General features: G+C 47.3%; 1 protein-coding gene across 1 annotated transcript in view; it reads right to left on the bottom strand.

Annotated features, from left to right (window-relative positions):
* LOC147113119 (calpain-14-like) overlaps nucleotides 1-22348 on the bottom strand; it is a 47017-nt gene extending 24669 nt beyond the window's left edge. The window contains exons 1-4 of the mRNA XM_085998009.1: nucleotides 22227-22348; nucleotides 21750-22026; nucleotides 4381-4450; nucleotides 2985-3103 (exon numbers count right to left, since the gene is read on the bottom strand). Coding sequence (XP_085854135.1) covers nucleotides 2985-3103; nucleotides 4381-4450; nucleotides 21750-22007 — 447 coding nt within the window. The 5' untranslated portion in view covers nucleotides 22008-22026; nucleotides 22227-22348. The remainder of the gene's footprint in view (nucleotides 1-2984; nucleotides 3104-4380; nucleotides 4451-21749; nucleotides 22027-22226) is intronic.
* Between the last annotated feature and the right edge of the window lie 281 nt (nucleotides 22349-22629).

Genomic DNA, 22629 nt, shown 5'->3' with positions numbered 1-22629 from the left:
CTGAACGGTGTTTGCCATAGTTTTACCCACTCTGTTACTTCATCCAAGTCATTGATCTGTATGGTGAAAAGCGGAGACCTCGGGGGCGATTTTGCCAGCCCTGGGGAGGCGGGTTTGGAGGCGGGACTGCTGGGAAAATGTCAGAATCTGGGGGCGGGTACCCATCCCGCTCCCAACCGCCTCCGTGCCATCTTCCCAGGAGGCGGGTACCCGACCCGTGCCGGGTCCCATCTCCCCGAGGTGGGAAGGGAATTAGTGCCAATTAACTGCCTGTTAACAGGCAGTTTTTTGGAGAATCCCCATTTTCAGCCCTGAAGTGTGGGCTTCCTGATGGCTCTGAACCTCGCCAGGGTCAGCGAGGCGGGGCGTCGATCTGCGGGGGCCAGAGGGGCCAAGATGTCCGGTGTGCAGGTGAGTGATGGGTGCATGTCTGCAGAGGTAAGTGTGTGAGGTGTGTGTAAAGTGTTTTAATAAGTTTTACTTACCTTTACTTCTCAGGAGTCCCTCAGCTCACCGGCACAGAAAGCAGAATGGCCGCTGAACTGTCAAAAGCTGCAGCTTTCTGCTTTCTGCTCAGGAGAGCTCCCTAACTGAGCCTGAGTGACAGGACTGAACTTAGAGGACAGATTGTGAGTGTTTGACAGCTTCACAGAGCTCTCAAACGCTGACATTTCATCTGTCAAGAGCTCTGACGTCACCTGTGACCGGTTTTCCCTTAATTGGCCTGCTGAGCCCACTGGGCGGGCTTAACAAGGTCAATCAAGGGAAAATAGCGTGGGTTGGCCGCAAGTCGATGGAGGCGGGACTACAACCCGACAAGTGGGAGTCCCGCCTCCAAAAGCTCCCCATTGACAAAATCCAGCCCCTCAGTACAGATCCCTGGGGAACACCACTTGTCACATCCCACCAATCAGAGTACATGCTCTTTATCTCTACTCTGTCTCCTATCTCCCAACCTCTGTCCCAAGGTTGCCTCCAATTCCGGGTGCATTTATTTTTGCTAATAATCTCTTGTGTGGAACCTTTTCAAATGCCTTCTAGAAATCCAGAGATAACATCTATAGACTTCCTTATCCACCATGCTAGTGACCTCAGAACATTCAACTAGGTTAGTCAGACATAAATATTACCCTTTACAAATCCACGCTGACTCTCTCAGACTCAGCTCATATTTGACCAAATGCTCAGTCACTCTGACCTTAATGACAGATTCTAGTGCCTTCCCCACGACTGACGTTAGACTGACAGGTCTGTAGTTATCTGGTTTCTCTCCCCCGCCCTTCTTAAATAATGGAGTGACGTTTGCAATTTTCCAATCCAAAGGCACAATTTCCCAATCAAGAGACTTTGGAAGATTATGATTAATACTCTGCAATTTCTTCACTGACTTATTTTAATACCTTGGGGTGGAAACTATCAGGTCCTGGAGATTTGTCTATCTTAATTCCCATTATTTTCGCTATTACCATTTTTAACTTATTTTAAATCCAATAAGCTCCTCCTCTTGATTTATTTTTAGTTTCCCTTGTACTGCTGGCATTTTGTCCTCTTCCTCTGCTGCAAAGTATTCATTTAATAAGTCTGCCATTTCCTTATTGTTGATTGCAGTATCACCTGCATCTGTCCTTAAGGGGCCAACATTTCCTATAGCCACTCTCTTTCTCTTAATATATTTATAGAAATTTTTACTGCTAGTTTTGATACCCCTTACAAGTCTATTTTTCATATTCCCTTTTTCTGCAGCTCTTAATCCTTTCTTTGTATCCCTGTGTTGCTTTTTATAGCTCCCAGTTCACTGGATTTCCACTTTACTTTGCATTTGTGTAAGCCCCTTTTAGCTTTATACTGTCTCTTACAGTTGCTTAACTACATAAGTGGAGCTTTTGCCTTTTAGGGGTATGTACTGGTCTTGTATGATACCAAATATTTCTTTGAATACCTCCCACTGTTGGTCAGTAGGTTTACCCATTAACAGTTCAGCCCTGTTTATTGTGGTCAGGTTATGTCTCGTAAGAACATAAGAAGTAGGAGCAGGATCGGCTGTATGGCCTCTCGAGCCTGCTCCACCATTGAATAAGATCATGGCTGATCTTCTACCTCAACTTCACTTTCCCGCCCAATCCCCATATCCCTTGATTCTCGTCCCCTCGAAGTCCGCCTTACTTAAACTGATCTTGAGCTGTTTTGCATCTCCCAGTCTATGTGAAAATTAAAATCTCCCATTATAACAGCTTTGCTTTTACTAATTTCTCCTCTGATCTCTGTATTTATGCATCCTGCTACTCCATCACTGCTGCCAGGAGGTCTGTAGACAACTGCCACCAGAGTCTCGTATCCTTTGCTGTTCCTTCATTCTATGCAAAGTGTTTCCACTGCTTGCTCACCCTTACTGATATCTCGTCTTTCAACTGTTGTAACATTGTTTTTTTAAATCAATTTTGCTACACCACCTCCTTTCCCAATTTCACTGTTCTTTCTAAGGACCTTATAGCCTGCAACATTTAGCTCTTATTTAGTACAGGTTGCTACACTGCCAGAGTCTGAGTGATGAACCTCAACTAATAACTTTGCCCCACTTTCTCTGCTTCTTTTTTTAGGTTTATGGAGTACTGCAACAGTGGGAGTCAGAGAGCAGCAGGCACATTATCCCTGGCCAAGGTGGCCATCCATCTGTTTTATTTATAATTTGGAGTTTATTGTTTGTGTCCCTTTAAAAAGGGGGCATTTTTGTTAGTTTGCTCCTTGATTGATCATCGTAAGTGGCAGTTAAAAGATCAGATATATTACCATAGAAACAGTGGGATACAGGGAACAGAAGACACGTTACCATAGCAACAGTGGGGTACAGCAGCCAACACATTACCATAGCAACAGTGGGGTACAGCAGCCAACACATTACCATAGCAACAGTGGGGAACAGCAGCCGACACATTACCATAGCAACAGTGGGGTACAACAGCCGACACGTTAACTTTTATACTGACCCGGAAGTGAAAAATGCCACAATAATTTCTTTGAAAATCTTGATTGTGTGGCACAACATGAGCCAAGAGGTCCTGGTGCATTGTCAGGGACGCTAATGCAGCCAGGAACCAGCAGTCTCCTGGAGGGAGAAAAACAACCCATCAGTGTTACCCACCAGCGGGTCGGGCAATCTGTCCCGTCTATCCACTTATAATCTAGGATAACATAATTTCATTGCTGTTTGTGGGATCTTGCGGTGTGCAAACAGGCAGGTTATAGCAGAGGGGAACCATAAGATTCTAACATAGGGGAAGCTCTGGGATATACTGTCGGGAGATGTCAGAGTTATAACATAGGGGAAGCTCTGGATTATAACATCGCGGGATGTCTGGGCTATAATGTAGGGAGGGGTCTGAGCTAATACAGAGGGGGAGGCTCTGGGCTAATACAGAGGGGGAGGCTCTGGGCTAATACAGAGGAGGAGGCTCTGGGTTAATACAGAGGGGGAGGCTCTGGGCGAATACAGAGGGGGAGGCTCTGGGCGAATACAGAGGAGGAGGCTCTGGGCTAATACAGAGGGGGAGGCTCTGGGCTAATACAGAGGAGGGAGGTCAGGGTTAATACAGAGGAGGAGGCTCTGGGCTAATACAGAGGGGGAGGCTCTGGGCTAATACAGAGGGGGAGGCTCTGGGCTAATGCAGAGGGGGAGGCTCTGGGCTAATACAGAGGGGGAGGCTCTGGGCTAATACAGAGGGGGAGGCTCTGGGCTAATACAGAGGGGGAGGCTCTGGGCTAATACAGAGGGGGAGGCTCTGGGCTAATACAGAGGGGGAGGCTCTGGGCTAATACAGAGGGGGAGGCTCTGGGCTAATACAGAGGGGGAGGCTCTGGGCTAATACAGAGGGGGAGGCTCTGGGCTAATACAGAGGGGGAGGCTCTGGGCTAATACAGAGGGGGAGGCTCTGGGCTAATACAGAGGGGGAGGCTCTGGGCTAATACAGAGGGGGAGGCTCTGGGCTAATACAGAGGGGGAGGCACTGGGCTAATACAGAGGGGGAGGCTCTGGGCTAATACAGAGGGGGAGGCTCTGGGCTTATACAGAGGAGGAGGTCTGGGCTAATACAGAGGAGGAGGCTCTGGGCTAATACAAAGGGGGAGATCAGGGTTAATACAAAGGGGGAGGTCAGGGTTAATACAGAGGGGGAGGCTCTGGGCTAATACAGAGGGGGAGGCTCTGGGCTAATACAGAGGGGGAGGCTCTGGGCTAATACAGAGGGGGAGGCTCTGGGCTAATACAGAGGGGGAGGCTCTGGGCTAATACAGAGGGGGAGGCTCTGGGCTAATACAGAGGGGGAGGTCAGGGTTAGATGTACTGGGTACACACACGCACACAGAGTACAGATGACAGAACCTTACCCACAGTCCCTTGGCACAGATCGAACCGACTGACTCCATCCACAAAAAACTGGGGATTCCGATGGATTTCCTGGGGAAAAAAGGCATTGTTTTACATTCAGATGTGTGCAGTTCAAAGGTCAAGAAACATTGTACATCTGTAGATCTTTAGAATTTACCAACACAGCATTGGATAAGTATTTTGTTTTCTAATTTTCCCTCTGCTTCTCCCTCTCCTCTCCACATAGCTAGGTTTTTCCTGGTGTATACTTGGACAGGTGCCCCACACCTGAGCCTAGACCCTGGTCCTCGGCAGGCTATTCAAATATGGAAAGCAGCATAGCCAAGCCTGGTCCTGTCCTCACCCTATGCCCAGTTGGAGTCACTGGGTAGCAATTAGGAGCAGGTAGACACAGGAAAGGGCAGGACCGGGAAAGTCTCTGCCATCCTTCCGGACGGTCCAAAGAACGAATTCACCTCAACCACCTACTCCCTCACAGATCTATCCTTTAAATCTTCCCACATTGTCTGCCCTGGCCATCTGCCCGGGCACTTTGTTACACACATTCCCTGTCTTCTACATGAAGTAGTTTAATCTAAACTGCCCGCACACCTTCCCTCTTTGAAACTCCGCCTGTGTTCCCCTAGTCCTACAGCCAGGGGTCGGGTTTCCAAACCTCAAGCATTTTCCGGGAGTCTCTTAGAATTAAAGGTTAATCTCCTGATGCTACCCTGGGGGGAAAAATCAAATTGGGCGTTTTTGTTTTCCATTTTCTTTGAACACTATTGTTTATTATTATTAATAGTCATAAAAATATTAGAGTTGGCAAAGGAAGCCGTTTGACTGGGTGGGGCGGTTGGAGATGGGAAGTCATGTGATGAAATCGCCAGGAATATGCCCAACCAGAGTTGGAAACCCTAGTTGGGGGCAATCTCGAACATGTTAGCACCGTTCAGGCTCCTGAATACTTCAATACTCTCTGCCCCACTTCCGAGCCTTGTCTGTTACCGAGGAAACAATCCCGCGAACTTTAACCTCTCGTCAGAACTCTGCTGCCTTAACATCGGCACCAGTTATAGGAACCCTGTTTGGCTTCCTTCTCACTAGCCCACAGCAATGAGGCCAACTGCATATTCCAAGTGCATAGATTTCTTTTTTAAAAATAAGGTCCTCAAAAGTGAACCAAATACAGCCTCCCTTCCAATCAAATTCGGCCAGCGCTGCTGCTGGAGAAGTCTGTCTTGTGGATTAATTAGCTCAGCACAAACAGGGAATCAGACTTTCCAGCCTACGTGGTTTAGTAGTACAATGGGTGATGTCATTACAAGATAATTACAGAAGACCAGAGAGACAGCAAAAGAACCAGAGGCGACATGAGGAAATCTTTTTATTGCGCAGCGAGTTGTTGTGATCTGGAATGCACTGCCTGAAAGGGCGGTGGAAGCAGATTCAATAATAACTTGCAAAAGGGAATTGGGCAAATACTTTGAAGCGGGAATATTTGCAGGGCTATGGGGAAAGAGCAGGGGAGTGGGATTAATTAGGAGAGCTCTTTCAAAGAGCCGGCACAGGCACAATGGGCTGAATGACCTCCTTCTGTGCTGTAAGATTCTGTGATTCGATGATTCTATTGTCCCCCGTTTCAACATTCACTTGTTTCTTCAATGAATCCAGGGTTTTTGCCTCCACTACTCTTCCTGGACATTTATTCCATGTGTTGATACCATTTTGTGTGAAGGAGAATTTCCTGATATCAATCCTAAATTTGCCTGGTTTCAACCTTGTTCTACTTCTGCCATTTTTTTAAAGGACTATTCCAGGTTTAACTTTCTCTATACTCTTACAACCCTCTCTAAGGCCACCTCTCTGACGCCCCCTTCGTAGTCTGAAGCCCGAGTCTCTCCAGTCCTTCCTCCGAACTCTGCTCTGCTACTAGGGATCAGTCTCGTGACTCCACACTGCCGCCATTCTTTGAACGTCTCTCGTTTCCTGGTGACCAGAGCTGGCCGCAGTTCTCGGGATGCGGTCTGACCCGAGCACTGTACGGTTTGGTCACTCCATCCTCTGGCTTGTGCGCTACTGGGTTGGGTGTAGTTCAACATCCTATTGACCTTGCTGACCTCTGCCCTGCACTGGTTGGACCGGTTGGGCTGAATTTTCCATGATGGTAGCGGGCGCAGCCGGTGGCCGGTCGGGTCAGAAAGTTGTTTTTTTTGACAGCGGGTCGGGTGCCCGCTGTCAACTCGCTCCCATGCGCCTTTCCCACAGGTGCATCTGTCATCGCGGAGCCGACCCGACCTGCAGGGGCGGGGGACCCAATTGAAATCATTATGAGGTACTTTACAGGCACTTAAGAGCCTTTCTCCCCCCTACTTTTTAAATTTCCCTGCATGGCCACGGGATTCACACAGCTTGGGAACCACGTCTGTCAACCTGCGGTGTGAGTTCCATGGCCATTGCTCCAGCTGATTACTTGACAGCGTGGAAAACAAACCAAAATAAAAACATGTTGGCTACATTAGCCAACAGATTGATGGAGATTCTGTTCTACTTGAAAAGCTACTGGCAAATGTTAATTTTTCACTGGCCATTCTTGGCTGTTTCCTTCCAACAGAACAGTAATTGCAGTGAATTGATCTGCACTCTAAAAAATGACACATACCATTTAAATACATTTTTGTCTTGTTTCTAGACAGGGTTTTCTCACAGTATACTGTGATTGTCCAGTTACACATTAAATCAAGTCATCAACTGTAACAGTTTCATTCTCATCACTTATTCCACTGGTTCAATTTGCTTTCAGTCCCTGAATATGACTAATTTAATTTTCGCCATGAGTGACGTCATCAGACCCACTCCATCTAATTGGGCCGGATAACGCGCTGGGCAGGCTTAATAAGCCACATTAAGGTAAGTTCATTTTGTACAGCGGGATGGAGCCAGCAGCGGGGTCGCGACCCACCATGGACACCGCCCGCACCGGACCTGCCAAGGTAAGGAAAATTCCAGCCTCGAGTGTCGTATCTACTCAGACTCCGAGATCCCCTTCCACTTCATCCTGAGATATTTCAACACCAGTCCTGGAGTAGGTGTGTCGCTTATTTTTCTTTCCTATATGCATTTATCTGGATTAAGTCTCATCTGCCATTGTTCTGCCCATGCACATGTTTTGTCTGTAATTTGGGAGCTGCCAATTCCATTTCCCCCTCCTAATTTGGCAACATCTGTAAATCTGACCACTTTGCATACGGCCTCTTGAGCCTGCTCCGCCATTCAATAAGATCATTGCTGATCTTTGACTTCAACTCCACTTGCCCACCCAATCCCCATATCCCTGGATTCCACTAGAGTTGAAAAATCTATCTAGCTCAGCCTTGAATATACACAACGACTCAACATCCACAGCCCTTTGGGGTAGAAGATTCCAAAGATTCACAACCCTCCGAGTGAAGGAATTTCTCCTGTCAGATTGTCGTAAAACCCAACATGTTCGCTAATGTCCTTTAGGGATGGAAGCCTGCCACTCTTACCCGGTCTGACCTATGTGTGACTCCAATCCCACACCAACGTGGTTGACTCTTAACTGCCCTCTGTAGTGGCCTAGCAAGCCACTCAGCTGCAGAGGGCCCTCCACCACCTTTTCAGGACAACTAGGGATGGGCAATAAATGCCGGCCTTGCCAGCGACAAACACATCCCGAGAATGAATCAATAAAAAACTGTGCACTTCGAGTGCCATTAATGCAAGTGCTCATTGCACATGTAGGGAATCTATCTGTAACCATTCATTGAACACCCCCACAATATTGGAGCTGTCTTGTTTCAATTCAGTCAACGCGCGTTGTTTCTATTATTGATTCATTACTCCATGTCCGTGTAAATTGTCTACTCTTTGCCTGCAAAATGGTAGATTGTTAATCATTTTTCTCATGACAGTGTCACCGAGATTCACGTCAGTCATCGCTGTTTCCATTACCATCTTGAGCGCAGTACTGGACAAATAAATCATCAATAGACAACCCTACCTCATCTCAGAATTTGTTTTAAGCCTGCCCGTCAACCTGCTCCCTACACAATCTGTGCTTTGTGAAATGCTGTACAGCTCTTCAATGAGTCAGACAATGCTTTCAGACATGTGGCAATCCCTCATTATAAGCCACTTACAATTAAAAACAACAGTACACTTTACTTAAGGATCTGGCTGCAGCAGCAGGAGCCCAGGAGAGAGCGAGAGTCCGGAGCTACAAAAACAGCGGGAGCCCATGAGAGAGTGAGAGTTCGGAGCTACAAAAACAGCAGGAGCCCATGAGAGCAATAGTCCGGAGCTACAAAAACAGCGGGAGCCCAGGAGAGAGCGAGAGATCGGAGCTACAAAAACAGTGGGAGCCCAGGAGAGCGTGAGTTCGGAGCTACTAAAACAGCAGGAGCCCAGGAGAGCGAGAGTTCGGAGCTACAAAAACAGCGGGAGCCCAGGAGAGCGTGAGTTCGGAGCTACAAAAACAGCAGGAGCCCAGGAGAGCGTGAGTCCGGAGCTACAAAAACAGCGGGAGCCCAGGAGAGCGGGAGCCCAGTTGAGCGGGAGCCCAGGTGAGCGAGAGACCGGGTGAGCGAGAGACCGGGTGAGCGAGAGACCGGGTGAGTGGGAGCCCAGGTGAGCGGCAGACCAGGTGAACGAGAGCCCAGGTGAGTGAGAGACCAGGTGAGCGGTAGCCCAGGAGCGCGAGAGACCAGGTGAGCGGGAACCCAGGTGAGCGAGAGACCAGGTGAGCAGGAGCCCAGGTGAGCGGGAGCCCAGGGGCCCAGGTGAGCGGGGGCCCAGGTGAGTGAGAGACCAGGTGAGCGGGAACCCAGGTGAGCGAGAGACCAGGTGAGCAGGAGCCCAGGTGAGCGGGAGCCCAGGGGCCCAGGTGAGCGGGGGCCCAGGTGAGCGAGAGACCAGGGGAGCAGGAGCCCAGGTGAGTGGCAGACCAGGTGAGCGGCAGACCAGGTGAGCGGGTGCCCAGGTGAGCAGCAGCCCAGGTGAGCGGGAGCCCAGGTGAGCGGGAGCCCAGGTGAGCGGGGGCCCAGGTGAGCGGGGGCCCAGGTGAGCGGGGGCCCAGGTGAGCGGGGGCCCAGGTGAGCGGGGGCCCAGGTGAGCGGGAGCCCAAGTGAGCGAGAGCCCAGGTGAGCGAGAGCCCAGGTGAGCGGGAGACCAGGTGAGCGGGAGACCAGGTGAGCGGGAGACCAGGTGAGAAGGGGCCCAGGTGAGCAGGGGCCCAGGTGAGCGGCAGACCAGGTGAGCGGCAGACCAGGTGAGCGGCAGACCAGGTGAGCGAGAGACCAGGTGAGGGAGAGACCAGGTGAGGGAGAGACCAGGTGAGCGGGAGCCCAGGTGAGCGGCAGACCAGGTGAGCGGCAGACCAGGTGAGCCACAGACCAGGTGAGCAGGAGCCCAGGTGAGCGAGAGACCAGGTGAGCGGGAGCCCAGGTGAGGGAGAGACCAGGTGAGCGGGAGCCCAGGTGAGCGGGAGCCCAGGTGAGCAGGAGCCCAGGTGAGCGAAAGACCAGGAGAGCGGGAGCCCAGGTGAGTGGGAGCCCAGGTGAGCGGCAGACCAGGTGAGCGAGAGACCAGGTGAGCGAGAGACCAGGTGAGCAACTACAACAGACCGGTGAGTGAAAAACAGTAAAAAGTAATCGAAGTGTGACGTCACTAGAAAGCAGGTAAGTGATTGGTTGGTGAGTATTTCTATATTTCTCGCTTTTTTTTCCCCAATCTTGGGCGTCTAAATTTAAGTGCCTTGGTGTAGATTAAAAGATATACGTGTTCCAAATTTTTAAACAAAATTAATTAATTGAGATGGGAGACCAGGCAATGTGTTGTTGTTGCATGTGGGAGCTGGTGGACACCATTGAGGTCCAAGGCGACCACATTTGCAGCAAATGTTGGTTGCTCGAGGAACTTCGGCTCAGAGTTGATGAGCTGGAGTCCGAGATTCAGACACTGCGACACATTAGGGAGGGGGAGCGTTACCTGGACACTAAGTTCCAGGAGGCAGTCACACCCACTAGAGTAATTACTTCCAATTTGGCCCATGGTCAGGGACAGGAGGGTGTGACTACAAGCGAGGCAGGTATTGGGATCCAGGAGTTAGTGATAGAGGAGCCTCAGCCCTTGGCCTTGTCTAACAGGTACGAGATTCTTGCTCCCTGTGTGGACGAGGGCAGGGACTGCAGGGAGGATGAGCAATCTGACCACAGCACCGTGGTACAGGGAGCCATTCAAGTGGAAGGAGTAAAAAGAAATGTTGTAGTGGTAGGGGATAGTATAGTTAGGGGTATAGACACTGTTCTCTGCATCCGAGAGAGTGAGTCCCGAAATGTAACTGGTAAAATAGATAAGGGAGAACCACTGGATGTGGTGTATTTGAACTTTCAGAAGGCTTTCAATAAGGTCCCGCATAAGAGATTAACGTGTAAAGTTAAGGCACATGGGATTGGGGGCAAGGTATTGACTTGGATAGAGAACTGGTTGGCAGAGAGAAAGCAAAGAGTTGGAATAAACGGGTCTTTTTCCGAGTGGCAGGCAGTGACTAGTGGTGTACCGCAGGGATCGGTCCTTGGACCCCAGCTATTCACAATATATATTAATGATCTAGACAAGGGAACTAGATGTAATATCTCCAAATTTGCAGACAACACAAAGCTGGGTGGGCGTGTGTGCTGTGAAGAGGATGCCGAGAAACTCCAGGATGATTTGGACAGGTTGGGTGATTGGGCAGAAGCATGGCAGATGCAATATAACGTGGATAAATGTGAGGTTATCCACTTTGGTGGCAAAAACAGGAAGGCAGATTATTATCTGAATGGCAATAGATTGGGAGAAGGGGAAGTGCAACGAGACTTGGGTGTCCGTGTGCACCAGTCGCTGAAGGTAAGCATGCAGGTGCAGCAGGCAGTTAAGAAGGCAAATGGTATGTTGGCCTTAGTAGCGAGAGGGTTTGAGTACAGGAACAAGGATGTCTTGCTGCAGTTGTACAGGGCCTTGGTGAGACCACATCTTGAGTATTATGTGCAGTTTTGGTCGCCTTATCTGAGGAAGGATGTTCTTGCCATGGAAGGAGTTCAGCAAAGATTCACCAGGCTGATAACTGGGATGGCAGGAATGACGTATGAGGAGAGATTGGGTCGACTGGGCTTATACTCGCTGGAGTTTAGAAGAATGCGAGGGGATCTCATTGAAACTTATAAAATTCTGACAGGACTGGACAGACTAGATGCAGGAAGGATGTTCCCGATGGTCGAGGAGTCCAGAACCAGGGGTCACAGTCTAAGGATAAGGGGTAAGCCATTTAGGACAGAGATGAGGAGGAATTTCTTCACCCAGAGAGTGGTGAACCTGTGGAATTCTCTACCACAGAAGGCAGTAGAAGCCAATTCATTAAATATATTCAAGAAGGAGTTGGATATATTTCTTAAGGCTAAAGGGATCAAGGGGTATGGGGAGAAAGCAGGGACCGGGTACTGAACTTGGATGATCAGCCATGATCGCACTGAATGGCGGAGCAGGCTCGAGGGGCCGAATGGCCTACTGCTGCTCCTATCTTCTATGTTTCTATGAAAGCTGTGTTGCTTGCCCAGTGCCAGGGTTAGGGACATCTCCTCTGGGCTGGAGAGAAACTTGGAGTGGGAGGGGGAGGATCCAGCTGTCATGGTCCACGTAGGCACCAATGACATAGGTAGGACAAAGAAAGAGGTTCTGCTGAGAGAGTTTGAGCAGCTAGGGGCTAAATTAAAAAGCTGAACCACAAAGGTAATAATCTCTGGATTACTACCTGAGCCATGAGCGAATTTGCATATGGTTAATAAGATCCGAGAAATGAATGAGTGGCTCAAAGACTGGTGTGGGAGAAATGGGTTTCGACTTGTGGGGCACTGGCACCAGTACTGGGATAAGAGGGAGCTGTTCCGTTTGGACGGGCTTCCCTTGAACCATGCTGGGGTTAGAGTCCTGGCAAATCGAATAACTAGGGCTGTAGAGAGGGCTTTAAACTAAAGAGTGGGGGGGCGGATCCAGGTGAGCGGAAATTTAAAAAGTCAATGAGAAATGAGAAAGCAATAGAGCAGGATAGAGAAGGGGGAAATAATAACCAGAGTGTGACAGGAAGGGACAGAATGTTTAAAAATAAGAGTGCAACAGAAAATGGGGCCAAAACAAGGAGGAATGGTAAAAAGACAAAGTTAAAAGCTCTATATCTGAATGCACGCAGCATTCGTAACAAGATGGATGAGTTGACGGCACAAATAGATACAAATGGGTATGATCTGATCGCCATTACAGAGGCGTGGTTGCAAGGTGATCAGGGCTGGGAACTGAATATTTCAAGGTATTTGACAATACAGAAGGATAGACAGAAAGGAAAGGGAGGTGGGGTGGGGAAAGGGAGGTGGGGTGGCTTTGTTGGTAAAGGATGGGATCAGGGCAGTGGTGAGAAGTGATATTGGCTCAGAAGATCAAGATGTAGAATCAGTTTGGGTGGAGATAAAAAATAATAAAGGGAAAAAGTCTCTGGTGGGCGTAGTCTACAGGCCCCCGAACAGTAGCAATACTGTTGGACAGAGTATCAATCAACAAATAATGGAGGCCTGTAAAAAAGGTACGGTAATAATCATGGGTGCTTTTAATCTCCATATTGATTGGACAAATCAAATTGGCCATGGTAGCCTTGAGGAGGAGTTCATAGATGGTTTCCTAGAACAGTATGTAATGGAACCAACCAGGGAGCAGGCTATCTTGGATCTGGTACTATGTAATGAGACAGAATTAATAAATGATCTCATAGTAAAGGATCCTCTAGGAAAGAGTGATCATAGCATGGTTGAATTTCAAATTCAGTTGGAGGGTGAGAAAGTTGTATCTCAAACCAGTGTCCTGATCTTAAACAAAGGCAATTATATTGGCATGAGGGCAGAACTGGCTAAAGTGGACTGGAAAAATAAATTAAAGGGTAAGAAAGTTGAAATGCAGTGGCAGACATTTAAGGAGATATTTCATAACTCACAACAAAAATATATTCCAGTGAGAAAGAAAGATTTTAAGAGAAGGGAGCACCATCCGTGGCTAACTAAGGAAGTAAAGGATGGTATCAAATTGAAAATGAAGGCATACAATGTTGCCAAGATTGGTGGGAGACCAGAGGATTGGGAAATTTTTAAAAAAACAGCAAAGGATGACTAAAAAAATAATAAAGAGAGAGGTGAATTATGAGAGTAAACTGGCAAGAAACATTAAAACAGACAGTAAGTTCTTCTACAGGTAAGAACATAAGAACATAAGAAGTAGGAGCAGGAGTAGGCCATACGGCCCCTCGGGCCTGCTCCGCCATTCAATAGGATCATGGCTGATCCGAACCTAGACTCACATCCACTTCCCTGCCCGCTCCCCGTAACCCCTAATTCCCTTATCAGCTAGGAAACTGTCTATCTCCGTTTTAAATTTATTTAATGTCGCAGCTTCCACAGCTCTCTGAGGTAGCAAATTCCATAGATTTACTACCCTCTGAGTGAAGAAGTTTCTCCTCATCTCAATTTTGAAAGGGCAGCCCCTTATTCTAAGATTATGCCCCCTAGTTCTAGTCTCACCCATCAGTGGAAGCATCCTCACCACATCCACCCGATCAAGCCCCCTCACAATCTTATATGTTTCGATAAGATCGCCTCTCATTCTTCTGAATTCCAATGAGTAGAGGCCCAACCTACTCAACCTTTCCTCATAAGTCAACCCCCTCATCTCTGGAATCAACCGAGTGAACCTTCTCTGAACTGCCTCGAGAGCAAGTATATCTTTTCTTAAATATGGAAACCAAAACTGTACGCAGTATTCCAGGTGTGGCCTCACCAGTACCCTGTATAACTGAAGCAAGACTTCCTTGCTTTTATACTCCATCCCCCTTGCAATAAAAGCCAAGATTCCATTGGCCTTCCTGATCACCTTCTGTACCTGCATACTAACCTTCTGTGTTTCATGCACCAGGACCCCCAGATCCCTTTGTACTGTAGCACTTTGCAGTTTCTCTCCATTTAGATAATAACTTGCTCTTTGATTTTTTCTGCCAAACTGCATAACTTCACACTTTCCAACTTTATATTCCATCTGCCAAATTTCTGCCCACTCACTTAGCCTGTATGTTCTTTTGCAGGTTTTTTATGTCCTCCTCACTCACTGCTTTCCCTCCCATCTTTGTATCGTTGGCAAACTTGGATATGTTGCACTCGGTCCCTTCCTCCAAATCGTTAATATAGATTGTAAAGAGTTGGGGTCCCAGCACTGACCCCTGCGGAACACCACTAGTTACTGATTGCCAACCCGAGAATGAACCATTTATCCCAACTCTCTGTTTTCTGTTAGATAGCCAATCTTCCACCCATGCCAGTATATTAACCCCAATCCTGTGATTTTTTATCTTGTGCAGTAATCTTTTGTGTGGCACCTTGTCAAATGCCTTTTGGAAGTCCAAATACACCACATCCACTGGTTCCCCTTTATCCACCCTGTATGTTACATCCTCAAAGAATTCGAGCAAATTTGTCAAACATGACTTCCCCTTCATAAAACCATGCTGACTCTGTCTGATTAAATTATGCTTATCCAAATGTCCTGTTACTGCTTCCTTAATAATGGACTCCAACATTTTACCAACCACAGATGTTAGGCTAACTGGTCTATAGTTTCCAGCCTTTTGTCTACCTCCCTTTTTAAATAAGGGCGTTACATTTGCAGTTTTCCAATCTGCTGGGACCTTTCCTGAATCCAGGGAGTTTTGGAAAATTACCACCAATGCATCCACAATCCCTACCGCTACTTCTCTCAAGACCCTAGGATGTAAGCCATCAGGTCCAGGGGATTTATCCGCCTTTAGTCCCATTATCTTACCGAGTATCACCTCCTTCGTGATTTTAATCGTGTTTAGCTCCTCCCCCCCCATAGCCCCCTGTTTGTCCAGTGTTAGGATATTTTTCGTGTCCTCTACTGTAAAGACTGATACAAAATATTTGTTCAGCGTTTTTGCCATCTCCATGTTCCCCACCACTAATTTCCCGGTCTTGTCCTCTAAGGGACCAACATTCACTTTAGCCACCCTTTTTCTTTTTATATAACTGTAGAAACTCTTGCTGTCTGTTTTTATATTTTTTGCTAGTTTACTTTCATAATCTATCTTCCCTTTCTTAATTAATCTTTTAGTTATTCTTTGCTGGCTTTTAAATGCTTCCCAATCTTCTATCCTCCCACTAGATTTGGCTACTTTATATGCCCTTGTTTTCAGTCAAATACTATCCTTTATTACTTTACTTAGCTACGGATGGCTGTCTTTTCTTTTATGCCCCTTTTTCCTCAGTGGAATATATTTTCTTGAAAGTTGTGAAATATCTCCTTGAATGTACACCACTGCTCATGTACCGTCTTACACCTTAATCTATTTTCCCAGTCCACTTTAGTCAACTCTGCTCTCATACCTTCATAGTCTCCTTTATTTAAGCTTAGTACGCTGGTTTGAGATCCAACTCTCTCACCCTCCAACTGAATTTGGAATTCAACCATGTTATGGTCACTCATTCCAAGGGGATCCTTTACTAGGACATTTTTTATTAATCCTGTCTCATTACACAGGACCAGATCTAAGATTGCCTGCCCCCTGGTTGGTTCAGTAACATACTGCTCAAGGAACCCATCCCTAATGCACTCTATGAACTCTTCCTCAATGCTGCCCTGCCCAATTTGATTTGTCCAGTTAAAATCCCCCATGATTATAGTTGTTCCCTTATTACAAGCCCCAACTATTTCCTGATTTATAAAAAGGAAGAGTAGCTAAAGTAAACGTTGGTCCCTTAGAGGATGAGACTGGGGAATTAATAATGGGGAATGGGGAAATGGCAGAGACTCTGAACAAATATTTTGTATCTGTCTTCACGGTAGAAGACACTAACAACTTCCCAATAATGGATAATCAAGGGGCCACAAGGAACGGGGAACTAAAGACAATCACCATCACTAAGGAAATAGTACTCGGTAAAATAATGGGACTAAAAGATTACAAGTCCCCTGGACCAGATGGCCTGCATCTTAACAGAAGTGGCTGCAGAGATAATGGATGCATTGGTTGCAATATACCAAAATTCCCTGGACTCTGGAGAGGTCCCAGCAGATTGGAAAACCACAAATGTAACACCCCTATTTAAGAAAGGAGGGAGACAGAAAGCAGGAAACTATAAACCAGTTAGCCTAACATCTGTCGTTGGGAAAATGCTGGAGCCCTTCATTAAGGAAACAGTAGCAGGGCGTTTGGAAAATCATAATGCAGTCAAGCAGAGTCAGCATGGTTTTATGAAAGGGAAATCATGTTTAACAAACTTGCTGGAGTTCTTTGAGGAGGTAACGAGCAGGGTGGACAAAGGTGAACCAGTAGCATTTGATAAGGTGCTACATAAAAGGTTACTGCATAAGATAAGAGCTCACGGAATTGGGGGTAATATATTAGCATGGATAGAGAATTGGCTAACTAACAGAAAGGAGAGAGTCGGGATAAATGGGTAATTTTCTGGTTGGCAAACGGTAACTAGTCGGGTGCCACAGGGATCGGTGCTGGAGCCTCAACTATTTACAATCTACATTAATGACTTGGATGAAGGGACCGAGTGTAATGTAGCCAAGTTTGCAGATGATACAAAGATGGGTGGGAAAGCAAGTTGTGCAGAGGACTCAAAGAACCTGCAAAGGGATATAGACAGGCTAAGTGAATGGGCAAACATTTGACAGATGGTGTATAATGTGGGAAAGTACGAAGTTATACACTTTGGCAGGAAAAATAAAAAAGCAAATTATTATTTAAATGGAGAGAGATTACAAAATGCTACTGTTCAGAGGGACCTGGGGGTCCTTGTACATGAAACACAAATAGTTAGTGTGCAGATACAGCAAGTAATCAAAAAGGCAAATGGAATGTTGGCCTTTATTTCAAAGGGATTGGAGTATAAAAGCAGGGAAGTCCTGCTACAACTGTACATGGGTATTGGTGAGACCACACCTTGAGTACTGCGTACAGTTTTGGTCTCCTTATTTGAGGAAAGATATACTTGCACTGGAGGCAGTTCAGAGACGATTCACGAGGTTAATTCCAGAGATGAGGGGGTTGACTTATGAGGAAAGATTGAGCAGGCTGGGCCTATACTCAATGGAATTTAGAAGAATGAGAGGTGATCTTATTGAAACATACAAGATACTGAGGGGGCACGACAAGGTAGATGGAGAGAGGATGTTTCCCCTCGTGGGGAAATCTAGAACATGGGGGCACAGTTTTAGAATGAAGGGTCGCCCTTTTAGAACTGAGATGAGGAGGAATTTCTTCTCTCAGGGGGTTGTAAATCTGTGAAATTCTCTGCCCCAGAGAGCTGTGGAGGCTGGGTCATTAAATATATTTAAGGTGGAGATAGACAAATTTTTGCAAGATAAAGGAGTGAAGGGTTATGGGGAGCGGGCAGGGAAGTGGCTTTGAGCCCAAGATCAGCCACGATCTTATTGAATGGCGGAGCAGGCTCGAGGGGCCAAGTGGCCTATTCCTGCTCCTATTTCTTATGTTCTTATGTTCCTATTTTTAAGTGAGACATTCACCAACGTTTTTTTCCAATTCGAGAAGCTAAATGATTCAATGATCCAAGGACGACTCGAATGTCCTTGATGCACAAGGTCACACATTTAAAGAGGATAATGCCCCCACAGGTAGGAACAGTTGACTGTTCCTCCTTCCTGAAGCAATAGAATCGTACAGCACAGGAGGAGGCCATTCAGCCCATCGTGTCTGTGCCGGCTCTTTGAAAGAGCTCTCCAATTAGTCCCACTCCCCTGCTCTTTCCCCGTAGTCCTGCAAATGTTTCCATTTCAAGTATTTATCCAATTCCCTTTTGAAAGTTACTGTTGAATCTGCTTCCACCGCCCTTTCAGGCAGAGCATTCCAGATCACAACAACTCACTGCGTAATAAAACATTTCTGCGCTCCCCCAATTCTGGCCTTTTGCACATCCCCGATCTTTATTGCTTCACCAAAGGGTTAATTACTATTCTTTGTCCTTTTGCCTACATGAGATATCTAATCTTGTTTTCTCTGTATCGAGCCACAAATCCAAATGATCCAGCAGAAAAAGAGGTGAAATATTCAAATACAGGAAAATCATTACAAATTTTACATCTACAAATTTTTAAGCAGCTAACTCCAAGGAACAAAAAGGTTACATAGAGTCATAGAGTTTCGGCCCATCGTGTCCACACCGGCCATCAAGCCCTGTCTATTCTAAATAACAACAGAAAATGCTGGAAAAGCTCAGCAGGCCAGGCAACATCTGTGGAGAGAAATTAGAGTCGACGTTTCGGGTCGAACCCTTTTTCAAAACTGGAAAGGAAATGAAATAGATCGAAGGCAGGGCTGCGATAGAACAGAAGAAGTGAATAGACATTAAGAGGTATTCAAAACCAGACGAGATGGTGATAGGACTAGTGGAGACAAAAGACGGCTCTAGATTAGGTGTGAAGTGTACTGGCAGGATGATAGACAGCTGCCATGTGGGAGAGAGAAAAAAAAGGAAAGGGGGGGGAGGGAAAACCCAAAACAAAGGGGTGGAACAAAAATATAAGTAAAAATGTAATAGGGGCCGAGGTTATGATCTGAAATCGTTGAACTCAATATTGAGTCCGGAAGGCTGCAAAGTGCCTAATCGGAAGATGAGGTGCTGTTCCTCGAGTTTACGTTGAGCTTCCGTGGAACAATGCAATAGGCCAAGGACGGTGAGGTCCGAGTGGGAATGGAGCGGTGAATTAAAATGACAAGCGACCGGAAGCTCGGGCTCACCCTTACGGACTGAACGGAGGTGTTCCGCAAAGCGGTCACCCAATCTGCGTTTGGTCTCCCCAATGTAGAGGAGACCGCATCGTGAGCAGCGAATACAGTATACTAGATTGCAAGAAGTACAAGTAAATCGCTGTTTCACCTGGAAGGGGTGTTTGGGGCCCTGGACAGTGGGAAGGGGGGGGAGTTATAGGGGCAGGTGTTACATCTCCTGCGCTTGCACGGGAAGGTGCCAGGCGAAGGGGAAGGGGTGCTGGGGGTGATAGAGGAGTGGACTAGGGTGTCTCAGAGGGAGTGGTCCCTACGGAATGCTGAAAGGGGAGGGGAGGGGAAGATACGTTTGGTGGTGGGATCACTTTGGAGGTAGCGGAAATGGCGGAGGATGATCCGTTGAATGTGCAGGCTGGTGGGGTGAAAGGTGAGGACAAGGGGAACCCTATCGTGGTTCCGGGAGGGAGGGGCAGGGGTGAGGGCAGAAGTGCGGGAGATAGAACGGACACGGTGGAGGGCCGTGTCAACCACGGTAGAGGGGAATCCTCGGTTGAGGAAAAAGGAAGACATGTCGGAAGCACTGGTGTGGAAGGTGGCATCGTCGGAGCAGATACGGTGGAGACGGAGAAACTGGGAGAATGGAATAGAGTCCTTACAGGAGGTGGGGTGGGAGGAAGTGTAGTCCAGGTAGCTGTGGGAGTCAGTGGGCTTGTAGCGAATATTGGTCGATAACCTATCCCCAGAGATGGAGATGTCTCTCATCCTGCCAGTACACTTCACACCTAATCTAAGCCGTCTTTTGTCTCCACTGTCCTATTACCATCTCGTCTGGTTTTGAATACCTCTTAATGTCTCTTTACTTCTTCTGTTCTATCGCAGCCCTGCCTTCGATCTATTTCATTTCCTTTCCAGTTTTGAAAAAGGGTTCGACCCGAAACATCGACTCTAATTTCTCTCCACGGATGTTGCCTGGCCTGCTGAGTTTTTCCAGCATTTTCTGTTGTTATTTCGGATTTCCAGCATCTGCAGTATTTTGCTACCTGTCTATTCTAATCCCATTTTCCAGCACTTGGTCCGTAGCCTTGTATGCTATGGCGTTTCAAGTGCTCATCTAAATGCTTCTTGAATGTTGTGAGGGTTCCTGCCTCTACCACCCTTTCAGGCAGTGAGTTCCAGATTCCAACCACCCTTTGGGTGAAATTTTTTTTCCTCAAATCCCCTCTAAACCTCCTGCCCCTTACCTTGAAACTATGCCCCCTGGTTATTGACCCCTCTACTAAGGGGAATAGTTCCTTTCTATCTACCCTATCTATGCTCCTCATAATTGTTATATTACTGGACTAGTAATCCAGAGAGTGTTTAAAATGAGTAAACATAACAGGTGGATAGAGAGATATAGACTGCGAGAGATAGAAAGATACAGAGATAGATATATACAGGAGAGTACTGGGAGCACAGGGGTAGCGGATGGTGATATTCAAACTTTACCACTGGCCAGGTGGATCTCAGTAATTTCCACTGGCCCTGTATATACTTTTAGACTTAAAAAATAAATAAATACTTACACTGATACAGCGCATTTCATGACCTCCGGACGGTTCAAAGCTCTTTACAGCCAATTAAGTACTTTTTTTTGTTGTAATGTAGGAAACGCGGCAGCCAATTTGCGCACAGCAAGCTCCCACAAACAGCAATGATATACAAAATTATAGTATTGCTACAGTGTCAATAGTTGGCAGAGGTCAGATAGGGAAGCCCCATAATATTCTTAAAATCACTCAGTTTTGAAGACAACACAAAGTTGAAAGCAGTGAGGTGACCTTTCTCCCAGGTGCCAGGGGGACTCGTCTGGGCAGTGGTCAACAGTTAGAGGAAAGCCTGGGCAGTGGTCAACAGTTAGAGGAAAGCCTGGGCCATGGTCAACAGTTAGAGGAAAGCCTGGGCAGTGGTCAACAGTTAGAGGAAAGCCTGGGCAGTGGTCAACAGTTAGTTAGAGGAAAGCCTGGGCAGTGGTCAACAGTTGGAGGAAAGCCTGGGCAGTGGTCAACAGTTAGAGGAAAGCCTGGGCAGTGGTCAACAGTTAGAGGAAAGCCTGGGCAGTGGTCAACAGTTAGTTAGAGGAAAGCCTGGGCAGTGGTCAACAGTTGGAGGAAAGCCTGGGCAATGGTCAAGAGTTAGAGGAAAGCCTGGGCAGTGGTCAAGAGTTAGAGGAAAGCCTGGGCAGTGGTCAACAGTTGGAGGAAAGCCTGGGCAGTGGTCAACAGTTAGAGGAAAGCCTGGGCAGTGGTCAACAGTTAGAGGAAAGCCTGGGCCATGGTCAACAGTTAGTTAGAGGAAAGCCTGGGCAGTGGTCAACAGTTAGTTAGAGGAAAGCCTGGGCCATGGTCAACAGTTAGAGGAAAGCCTGGCCAGTGGTCAACAGTTAGAGGAAAGCCTGGCCAGTGGTCAACAGTTGGAGGAAAGTCTGGCCAGTGGTCAACAGTAGGAGGAAAGCCTGGCCAGTGGTCAAGGCCTCAAGTCACTACTCACATGGGGTCTCATCCACTGGGCCGCTTGGACCTTGCTGTCTCCGATGGACGTCCAGTCAGCGGGGAAAGTTGGGTCCTCAAACAAGCTGCGCCTCTGCAGGCAACTCTTCAGCAGGGAGCCATAGTCCTGCTCGTTGTGACTCCTGGGGTTGGAGATCATCCCCAGAGTCCCCGCTCTCTTGGATGAAGCCCGCCGGCTCCTGCCGTTTGCATTGTGAATCCTCGGAGGAGGCGGTGGGAAAAGCTCTGGTCCATCCATCCCTCTGGCAATAGCACTCCTGGAAGTGAAGCAGAATACATGAAGGCCAGTTGCAATCGGTTCTCCCTTTTCCCAGTAAATTAACACCCGTGAAATCAACCCCTTTGTCATTAACTGAAAGAGCTGAGTAGTTGGAAATGAAAGGAATATTTCCTCTACCGTCTCATACCTGTCTAACTCGCTCTCCCTGAGAAATCTGAGAAACTAACAACAACCTACTTGTCTCTCTGCCTTTATCGGTCTCCTTATCTGGAAGATTAAAGTCGGAGCACCGACTGCTTCCCTCCTTCCTGCTCTCCACTCCCACACCAATTATCCTTCTCACTACAGTTTCCGTATCACGGCCTAGTTGATTAGTTTTATTTAAATCGTTTATAATACTTGCCTCTCACGCAACGCGTGGGAGATTTTCAGTGGCACTGGGAGAGGCTTGAAGTAAAATCAAAAAGTTAATAAGCACCTTTCAAAGGTTCTGACGAAAGGTCCCAGATCTGAAACGTTAACTCTGTTTCTCTCTCCACAGATGCTGCCTCACCTGCTGAGTGTTCCCAGCATTTTCTGTTTTAATTATTAATAATCCCTGGTTTATTTTAGTTATACATCCCCCCTCCAGAAAAAAAAA

This window comes from Somniosus microcephalus, chromosome 9, assembly GCF_052327205.1.
Source record: "Somniosus microcephalus isolate GS21.2 chromosome 9, FLI_Smic_1.0, whole genome shotgun sequence".
Taxonomy (NCBI): domain Eukaryota; kingdom Metazoa; phylum Chordata; class Chondrichthyes; order Squaliformes; family Somniosidae; genus Somniosus; species Somniosus microcephalus.
This window is presented reverse-complemented; position numbering and strand designations above follow the sequence as displayed.